Source organism: Muntiacus reevesi, chromosome 22, assembly GCF_963930625.1.
Source record: "Muntiacus reevesi chromosome 22, mMunRee1.1, whole genome shotgun sequence".
Lineage (NCBI taxonomy): Eukaryota > Metazoa > Chordata > Mammalia > Artiodactyla > Cervidae > Muntiacus > Muntiacus reevesi.
This window is the reverse complement of record NC_089270.1, coordinates 2,579,067-2,589,344: the sequence shown is the minus strand read 5'-3', so window position 1 is coordinate 2,589,344 and position 10,278 is coordinate 2,579,067. Positions and strand designations below refer to the sequence as shown.

At 63.4% G+C, this 10,278-nt stretch overlaps 1 protein-coding gene across 1 annotated transcript; it reads right to left on the bottom strand.

Moving 5' to 3' along the window:
* Positions 1-229: 229 nt before the first annotated feature.
* On the bottom strand, positions 230-5,092 carry HMX1 (H6 family homeobox 1). Its single transcript, XM_065914427.1, has 2 exons — positions 4,427-5,092; positions 230-1,592 (listed from the first exon to the last, which is right to left on the bottom strand). The coding sequence occupies exons 1-2, from the start codon at positions 4,818-4,820 to the stop codon at positions 946-948; spliced, it is 1,041 nt and encodes a 346-aa protein (XP_065770499.1). The 5' UTR covers positions 4,821-5,092; the 3' UTR covers positions 230-945.
* Between the last annotated feature and the right edge of the window lie 5,186 nt (positions 5,093-10,278).

Below are 10,278 nucleotides of genomic sequence, written 5' to 3'. Positions count from 1 at the left end.
TTCTTCCGCTCCAGGTCCCTCTCCTCCCCAACCCTGACTTCCCCTAAGGCCTCGCTGGGCCTCCCTGTCCGGGGAAAGTAGAGGCTTGCCCTGCCCACCTACCCACCTGCCCCGGGCCAGTAGTGGAAGGTGCTCCGGGAGGCCGGGGATGGCGCCCACCACAGTGCGCCACCAGAGAGGAGCTCAGCCCCAGGGATCACAAAGCAGCAAGTGTCCAGAAAATGTCCCTTTTTATTCCATACGCAAATAAGTAGATTCGTTTAAAAAAAAAAAAAAAGTCTTCGCCAGGATAACCAGGGACTGCAGCCCGGGAGAGGAGCCCTGCCTTCAGGATGGACGATCTGATCTGATGGAAGCTCAACCTGGCAGGATCTTCATCCCTTCCCCTCACCAGGACTCGCTCCCTGGGAATCTCTCTCTCTCTGCCGGGAGGCAAGGTCAAGGCCATCAGGCTGATCACAGTGCTCCCCACGTCGTGGGTGCATAGTCCGGGGCAAGGAAGTTGAGCCTGGAAGAGTGGGCCCTTCCACAAAGCATCCTGGACAGCCTGGATCTGCCGCGGACTGCGCCCAGCTGCTGACTCCGGAGGGGCGGGAGCTGGGTTTGCTCAGAGGTTGAGGCCTGTCCCCGGGAGGGGGGGACCCTGGGCTGCAGGGCCGACTGTCTGTGAGGCTGTCTTCCCATCGGGGAGCCAGCCTGGCGACTGTCTGTGGAGCCACAATCACCTGCGTCTCTGGTACATTCTGGCCGATCCTCGGATAGGCGTAGAGCACGGCCCGGAGGCGGCAGCCTGCGCTCCGGAGGCTCAGGGGGTCCACCGGAGCGCCCCCTAACCCCCATCGACCGAAGGCCCCCAGGCTCCACCGCTGCCGCCACGCCCCCGGCGGGCGCTTCCGCACAAGTCCCGATTGGCCTCCGGGCGTGGGCCCGGCGGGCCGGGGATGCTCACACCAGGCCGGGCATCTGCGCCCGCAGGAAAGGCGCGGAGGCGGCAGCCGGGAAGGCGGCCAGCGGGTAGGCGAGGGCCCCGGAGAAGCCGAGCAGCGGCGGCGGCGGCGCGGGCGCGGCGGGGGCCAGCGGGAAGGGCAGCGCGGCGGCGGCCCCGGCGGCCGGGGGGCTTTCATGGTAGAGCACCGGCACGCGGACCAGGCGCTGCGTGCCCGGCGGGGACAGGCTGGCCGCCTCCAGCTCGGCTGCCAGCTGCCGCTTCCACTTGTTGCGTCGGTTCTGGAACCAGATCTTGACCTGCGTCTCGGTGAGCTGCAGGGACGCGGCCAGGCCGGCGCGCTCGGCGCTGCTCAGGTAGCGCTTCAGGTCGAAGGTGGACTCGAGCTGGAAGACCTGGCTGCGCGAGAAGACGGTGCGCGTCTTCTTCTTGCGGCCGCCGACCCCGCCGCGGGCCTCCCCGGCCGCCGCCGCCGCCGCCACAGGGGCCTCGGCCAGCTCCACCGCCTCCTCCGCGCCGGCCGCCGGTCCCCGCGCCGCCGGCTCCGCCGCCTCTCGCTGCACCGCTCGCGGCCCGGAGCCCCTCGGCCAGGCGCCCTCTGCGCGGCCCATCTCCTCGCCCGTCTCCGGTGAGTCCCGGTCGCTGGCTGCAGGGGGTTAAAGAGAAGGAACACGAGTTGGTTCTGGAGGCTGATTCCCAGCGCCACCCCCCCTCCAGCCCGAACCTGTCGCTGAAGCCAGCTGCTCCCCGCGCTCCGTGAGGTCTCCCACGACCACAGCAAGGGAACAGTCCCCAGACAGCTCCCCCGATGGCGGCGGGTCGTCCTCCACCACGCTCGGTAGATCTCACCCCCCCAGAACCAAGAGAGGCTGAACATCCAGAGGTGAACTTGAAGACCTGAGCTAGGCTCCAAACCAACACGCTGGGAACACGCTCCAGGCGCATCCACAGAGGGAAGAAAAAAAGGGAAGAAAAACACCAAAACACAAACAGAAACACACAAAAAAGACTGGCTCCCATAATCACTGGCTTCGAATCAAAACAACACTCAACAGCCCCAGGGGTTCACCTCACAGAGGAAAGAAAGGTCCTTCTGAGAAATATACACCCGGAAAACCAGCAGAGAGACCACCTCACCCCTGGCACTCAGCCCTCCACCAAGCCACCCAGACCCAGAAATAAAGACTGATCCCTCCCCACTCACTCCTAGGAGAAGATGCAGAATTCCCGCTTGGATGGAAACATTCCCATCAACGGAGAATAAGCGGATGCAGATGACCGGCCAACAAAACTCCTCCCTGGTGACACGGGTGGTCTGTTCACCCCCGTTTCCTGTGCCCCTAATCCAGATGTCCACAGAGGTGTGCCCTCTCTGCCCGCAGTCAACTCAGAAGGCTCTGGCTGTGTAGAAACACTCAGCTCCCACACACCACCCCAAGCCCATGAGGCCTTGATTGAACCTGAGGGTGTGGGGTACAGAAGCCCATAGAGTCCCCCCCACCCCAGCTCATGCAAGAACCAAGCTCCACCTCCAGAAGTGAGGTGATGCCTCGCCCCCCCCCCCCCCACCCCTAGGGCTGGCAAAGGATGATGGTTCAGGTGAGAGAGCCTGCCCAGGACCCAGATGCTGGTCCAGACTCCAAGCCCAGCTTGAAAGGGGGCACCTGTCTGACTCCCGGGCTTGTGAGGCCGACTCAGGCCAGTGTCCCTTCCGCCTCTGCATGCACACAGGCCCTGGGTCGGCATTCCCACAGTCAACGAGTCTGGCCAGGCCGGCCCACCGAAAGCAGCGGTGTGCCCCCAGAGTGAACGCCTGACAGACACTGGTGAGCTGGTGTGAGCAGCTTGGTGCATACACCCCACACCCAGCAGCCGCACAGTGCCAGGGGTGTGAGCCCTCATTGTGTCCAAAGAGGGCTCAGGTTCCAGGCTGGCATGTGCACCATGGGGGGGGGTCCCCAGATTCAGAGACCCTTGCTTTGCCAGAGGAAGCCAAGCCGGGCCTGCCAGCTCTGGTACAAAACAGGGACCCCCAACCCGCATTATACGAACTAGGAAGGAGCACATCTCTGGGGGCTGCCGGTGGGGCTGGGGCTGCGCCTGGGGCTGGGGCAAAACTCCAGGGGTAGGAGGGGGACACATTTCACCCTGTGAGACCCTTTCAGAAACACCCCCAGAAGGTCACTACATTTGATCACTCAATTTCAGGGCAAATAACCAAAGAGGCCTGCTCAAGTTTCCTGGAAGCGAAATGAAGAGGGTAGGGGGTCCCGGACCTTCTGGGCATAGGTTCTGAGAGGTGGGTCCCTTTGCAAAGCGCTCACTCCTACATCAAGGAAGGGGTTATCCAGGAGGTGACAGGGGTCTAACCCCCACTCCCACCCCCACCCACAGCACTCTTTTTGTGCTAACTTTTGCTAGGAGCTGAAAGCATTACAGAGCAGGAGCCTGAGTCCTCTGCTGGCCTCTGGCCTCGCAGGGTACAATTCGGGGTGCAGGGGGCGGGGGCTGGAAAAGCCCAGGGCTGAGGTTAGCATAGTTTCCTAGTCCTGCTCCTGGGGTTCATCCTCCAAAGGGCAGGGCCCCAAGGGAGGCAGCCACCCTGGGAAGGGGGAGAGCAGAACGCACCTCCAGAATGCCCGGGCAGGAGGGGTGAGTGGTTTCTGGGGCTGCAAACCGCCACCCCCAGCCTGGGAGCTCTCAGCAGGGAACAAAGGCAAGGGAGGGGGAGGGGCAGAGAAAGGAGAGAGAGGGGGGCTTCGGAACACAGCCTCCTTGCCTGGCACAGCCACGGCCAGGGGCCGCGGAGACCCAACAGGGAGATCTAGGCCCCTGCCCCAGGCCCAGTCTGTGGCTTCAAGAGGAGCTTTGCAGACACAGATTCTGTGGAAGACCACCGTCCCCTACCCCGCGCTCCCCCCCACCCGCCCCCGCACCGTGCCCCCTTCATTTTGCTGAGTTTGACTCTACCGTGTCTTCTGGTCCCCTGTCCTTCCGCCCTTTATCTTTTCTCTGTCTGCCCATCACTTAGGGCTTTCTTTTCGGTTTTCTATTTTTCATCTGCTCTTTTCCCCACCTCTCCTTCCTCCTCTCCCAATATCTTTCTTCTGTTCTTCCCTCTTCGCTTCTGCCTCTCCCCACCGTGTCCCCCCCACGTGTCCTGTTGTTGTCGGTCCTATTTCACCCTCCTTTTCTTTCCTCTTCTTAGCTGTTGTCCCCTGTCCCCAGATTGCTCTCCCAAGGCTGTGGGCGAAACCCAGACCCGGCCAAAGCTTCTCCCTGCGTGGGGGACCTTGCCCTGGAGACCGGGCCTCCAAACCTGCTCAACCAGGGGCTCTCCCCACACGACCCCAGAGCCCACCACAGACAGGAGGAGGACGGCCCAGAAAGGGCGCCAACGAACCCAAAGTCCCGGAGCAAATGCGACGGGAGGAAGCCGGAACCCACCACCCGAGCCACCCCTCCCCGCGCCCCACTCACTGTCAGGGCTGAGGCCGCCTCCGTAGCCTCCGTGCGACCGCGAGTACCAGCGCGCGGCGCCGCCGCAGCCCAGCGCGTACGGCGGCCCGGGACCCGGGGGCGGCCGGGGACCGAGGCCCAGCGCGCCCGGCCCAAGCAGCGCGCGGGCCCGCGCCTCCCCGCTCGGCCCGGAGCTCGCGCGCAGCTGTCTCCGCCGCTGCAGCCGCCGCCGCCTCGCCCGCTCCGCGTCCTCGTCCTCCGGATCGTCGTCGTCGTCCTCTTCCTCCTCGCGGCCGCCGCCGCCCTGGGCCCCGCGCCCGGCGCCCTTGGCCTCGGCCGCCAGCAGGTTCTCGATGAGGAAGGAGGAGGCGCGGGCCGGCGTGGCGCGCCCGGGCTCCGTCAGCTCGTCCGGCATCGCGGCCGCGGGTCCGTCGGACTCTGCCGGACTCTTCGGGGTTCTGGGCGCCCGGGGCGCGGCCGGTCCCGGTTCCCTCTGGGGACCGTGGCGCGCGACTTTCTGGCGCACGCGCGGGCCGGCCCTAGAGCCGCTGCCCGGAGCGCTGGCGTCGGGCCCCGCGTGGCAGGCAGCGGCCTCCTTGCCGGACTGCGATCGGCCAGGAGCGGGTGCGTGCCGACAGCCGGCCGGGCAGCCGCCTCGCTCGCCTTTCCCGTCGCCGCGCTGGTCGCCGCCCGGGCCGGCCCCGCTGGGGGCGGGGAGGGGAGGGGAGGGGCCAGCAGGGGCGGGGCGGCGCGGGCCCGGCGGCCGCCGGCTCAGCTCGAGGACGCAGCGCAAGCCCCGCGCGCCGCCACTGCCCGGAGACACCGCCCGGACCTGGCCGCGCAGGCAGTCTTGCGGCCGAGGGCAGGCGGCCCGGGGCCCAGGCGTGGGGTCACGGCCAGTGCGGCCCCGCGTGCTGCATTCCCCGGGCCCGAGCCACCCGCGCCGGGCGGGGAGCGGGGGTGGGGGGAGCGGGGCGGGGCCTCGGCCGGGGGCCCACCCATTGGCTGCGGGGCCCCGATGAGAAACAGGCTGGCCAATCACTGTCCGGCAAGGACCGTAATTACCGCGTCGCGGGGAGATTGTTGGACGAAGCGTGAGGAACAGTGTGTGTGTGCGCGCGCGCGCGCGGGAGCGTGTGTGGTATGTGTGTGTGTGCACGTGTGTGTGTGCGCGCGCGCTCGGGAGCGTGTGTGGTATGTGTGTGTGTGCACGTGTGTGTGTGTGTGTGCGCGCGCGCTTGTATGTGTATTTGTGCTTGCGTATACCGGGTCAGGAAGACCCGGGGCCTTCCTAGAAACCGCAAGAGAATGGGCTGGTCACAGTTTTTTTTTTAAGATTCCGGGTGTCAAAACTGCACAATTAAGGCATATTTCAATATTTACACTTAATGAAATATGCTTTTAATTCCAAAAGTAGGGCTGTACTGCAGAACTCTACAGTTCTCAGATTCCGGCTCAAAATGTAAGAAAATGCTCCCCCCCACCCCAATCCCATTCCGCAGGGCCAGGCGTCCCGGGTCACACCCGACGTCACGCTGAGTTGCGGGGTGGGGGGCGTCTCCAGCTCCTTCTGAGGCCCCAGCCTTAGTAGGGAAGCGACAGTCACCACCCCTGGCCGCAGAGGTCTTGGGGGCAGGCCCGACTGTCAGCAGCGGGGAGTCCCCTCCCACTTCTGCCGCGGGGAGCGCGGCGACGACAGAGCATCGCGGCCCACGCCGTTTCCCTCGGCGCTGTGGCCGCTCAGGAGTAAACCTTCTGACGGATTCACCGGGACGCAGTGCGGATGCGCGCGGGCGCAGCCGGCTTCACCCGACGCGGGTTATCGCGGAGAGATACAGCCGCCTCCCAGGGCCAGCCGGCGCCCGCGTCCAACCGAGGGCAACCCACAGCCTGGATTTAGTTTTCAGAACAACCATGGTGGAGGGAGCATCAACCCCACTTTCCAGAGGGGAAAACGGAGGCGAAGAGAGACTGTCCCAGATGGTAAGTGGTTCTGGCCAGCCTGGGATTCCGACACTCAGGGCCTAAGATCCTTCTGGTACCGACACTCCCCCCGAAGTCGAAACGGAGCGAAGAGCAGCGGGTCGGGAGGCCGGGCGGGGCTGAGGCCTAGCAGAGGGAGGCAGCCGGCCTGTGGCTGGGAAACAAAACAGCGAGTGCCGGGAAGGACCTCTGGTGCCCTGCGGCCTGGAGACCTCGCGTCTTTTATGCAGACTCCAGGGCCGTCTCCCCGACCCTCACATCCCGCCGCCGCAGGAGGGCCTGAAATGACCAACCACAGGCACTTACTGCTTTGTTTAACTCCATTGCCTGGGTGAGGACCCGGAGCCAAAGCGGGCGAGCCTGGGTCTCAGGGAAGAGCTGTGGTCCCCCACGCCCTGCTCCCTGGGGCGCCCGTGGTCTAGGGGACGCCAGGGTAGAGGTACCCAGCCAGGGGAGGGTGGCCGAGGGGAGGAACGACTGCCCCGTCTGTTGGAGAGAGACGCACTATTCTCCTTCTAACGCCACCATCGAATTGGAGGGGCTTCTGAGAGATGGAGAAACTGAGGCCAAAGAGAGACCTGGAGGAAACGACACGGCGAGGAAGATGCCCCCCGGTGCCCGCCTGCCTACGCGGGTTCGCCTGGGCCTGGCTGGCAGTGGCTCCTGGGCGCACAGATTTTGAGGCCACGAGCCGGCTGTCACTTCCGCGGTTTCCTGGCACCTTCAGAAGGGCGCGGGGGTGGGGGGGAGCGCTCCTCGGAGTCTGGATTTCAATTCTTTGACGCCAGGGCTGCGTGGCCCTGGGCAGGGTGCCTCGCCTCTCAGATCCTGTTTCCTCCCCTGTAAACCTCCGGCGGTAAGCGCCCCTGCCTGTGCCAGGCTGTGGGGAGTGGGGCCGGGGCAGCTGAGGCCACATATTAGGGGGGGCTGCCAGGTTTCTTTCCACCGCCTCTGGGGAGCACGTGCGCGGGGGCGGGGTGAGGGGAACCGGGTGGAAGAGAGCCGGCCTTTCTCCCAAGCACTGGCCTTCGGGGGCTTGAAGCACGTATCCCCTCCGCGGGCCTGGGCGCTGGGTCCCGGCACTGCGGATGCTCCTCCTGGCGGCAGAGCGGGGCGTCTCGCGGGGCCTCAGCAGCGAGTGGAGTCGCCGGGTCGGATAGGGAGGCGTGAAACAGCCGCCCAGGTGCTAACCCAGGCCGCAGCCTCTGTGCCCCATGCGGTCCCGGAGCGGATCCTGCCCCACTTGGAGGGGAGAGGAGCCCGAGCTCCGCGGCGGGGCTTGTGGGCAGAGGCTTGGCCACAGGGGCAGAGCCGGCTGGCAGCTCCGGTTGATCACACTCAACCCAGGAGGGTATCTTGCAGTGGGGTGCTCGCTGTAGATGGGCTCCGAAGTCTCACAGCCCTGAGCAGGTTTCTGAGGCTCCCAAGGGAGTTTCTGATCACCTTCAGGCAGCGCGCAGAACGGCAGGTGAGTGGAGACTCCTCCGGCCCGCAGGCTGGCACCTCTGGGTGGGTGGCGTGTCCCTGAGGCACCCCGCACCCCTGAGCCACGGCCGCCCTCCCTTACTGCCCAGTCCACTCTCGTCTTTCCTTATCCTCCGTCCACCACCAGGTTCCCTCTCTGGGGCGGGACCACCGGAAAACCCTCAGCGACACAGCCTAAGGGGCGCTCTTCTTAACTGGGCACCGGGAACCTGTCACCTCCCAGTCCAGCCCTGGTGTTCAAAGGTGCCGCCTGAACCAGGGGGAGGGAGCTGGTGGGCATAACTCCAAGAACATAGATCGGAAGTCAGCAAGCTGCAGCAGCCACTGCCTGTCGTGTATTTTTTTTTTCTCTTTTTAAAACTTTTTTTATTTTTTCATTTATTTTTATTAGTTGGAGGCTAATTACTTTACAATATTGTAGTGGGTTTTGCCATACATTGACATGAATCAGCCATGGATTTACATGTGTTCCCCATCCTGATACCCCCTCCCGTGTTGTGTATTTTTTTTTAATAAACATTTTCCTTTCAGAATAATTTTAGAGAATGCCCCCTTACAATTCAGATTTCGCCTTGCTTTTGCTTCCTTTCATCCCTCATCTGAATTCCAGTTGTCCTCACCTCACTGCATGCCACCCCACATCCCCGCTGGTGGAGATAAATCTACAGAAGCAGTATCTACTGTATACCCCCTCCATCTCGCAGTTTTATCACCTGAAACTAGGAATTTGATACTGATAAATGTAGCAGTGGTTTTCTAACCACTGCGTACTAACCCCGCAGTCAGAGATGCCTTTGTTCCAGTCACCACGGACCAATCACACATTTCCCCTCAACTCAGGGTGTAAAGCAACCATTTACCAGCGTGTTCATGGCGTATATGGATTGGCGTGGGTTGTCTCCACTGCATGGGGTCTGGGCCCCAGCTTAGGGGGAGGGGAACTTTCCTGAAGGTTACATGGCTCCTTTATCTGGGAGCTGACGCTGGTGTCAGAGAAGGGACCCCTCTGCCTGGGCTTCCTCACCACACCGTTCTCAGTACCCTGGGTGCGGAGGGCGGGGTGTGTGTGGGAGGGGCATGGAATGTCATGGGAATTCCGAGCCCTACTCTGCTTTCTCGTCACAGCTCCCACGGGGGCAAGGGGAGGGGCTTGCACCCCATCTCTCTGGCCGGCAAATGGATGGTCAGATCATAGGATAAGAAATCCAGGAAGAGACGTGCCCCCAGGATAGTGGGCCCCCTATTAGTGGACTTCGGGGTTGCTGCCAGCTCTCCATTGCTGCGGATCATGTCAGGATGAACAGACCTATGGGCTGGAGAGTCATCTGGGGGTGCGTGTCCCCCCGAGCAGCAGTCCCGGGGTACGGATCTACACAGACTCTGGATCCTGAGCACTTCAGAAAGACTCTCCAGACTGGCTGTGTCAGTTTCCCTTTCCTCACCTCTCGTGGGCCCCTGGTCTTTCTGGACCTTCGTCTGGCTGGCTGGCTCGGTGAAGAGTATAAGAAGGAAACCAGGGTGTTCTGGGTCTTGATTCTCTGGCTGCGAACAGGGTGAGGCTGCTTCGCTCTGCGGCCAGAGTCACGGAGATGAGGGGGCGGTGAGGGAGGTCCTGTGTGGCCCCTGATGGGAGGACCTGGGCCGGGTGGAGGGCTGGAGAACAGGGATGCAGTTTGTGCCGGAAAGCTGAAGGATAAAGTTCTTAGTTTGCAAAGTGGTGGGGTACCACTGAAGGCTTCTGAGCTGGGGAAGGGCCAGGGCTGGAGCTGGGCGTCAGGACCAGTACTTGAATGCACCAGCTTGTGCAGGACGCAGGGAGACAGTAAGGTCGAAGGGGGCCTTGCCACTGCCCTAGCGGCAAGCAGTGAAGCCTCAGGAGAGCGGTGGCCGTGGAAAGGGGCCACACTCGTCTCAGGTGTCCACACGGTGGCCCACAGGCCTGGACAGGGGCGGCCAGGGTGGCGGAGCCTCAGGACGTGCTTATGGGCTCGTCCAAGGGCCCGCTCCCCACATCCCAGCCACAGACCGTGGCCTTGCAGCTGTGCAGGTGTGCACGCAGGCTCCGGCTCCAGTCCCAATCCTGCTGCTGAGTCCCACTGTGGTCACGAGCAAGTCACCGCCTTCTGCGGACCTCAGCGTCCTCAGTGGCAAAGTGGGAATAACAGACCTGCCGGGTGCAGGGGCTGGCCTGGGGTTGAGCGGAGGTAACAATGCCGGCGAGCCAGCATGTGAAAATGCTTGCTTTGAAAAAGACCAAATGTTTGAGCATGATTTTGGCTGCCTTTTGAGGTCGACCCGCCTCCTTCTGAGTGCGTCTCCCTTTAAACACTGAAAAGGGGAGGAAGGTGCTCACACCTTTTAAGTGGATGCTTCCCGGCGTTTCCAGTCCCTGGGAGGCTGGGGGG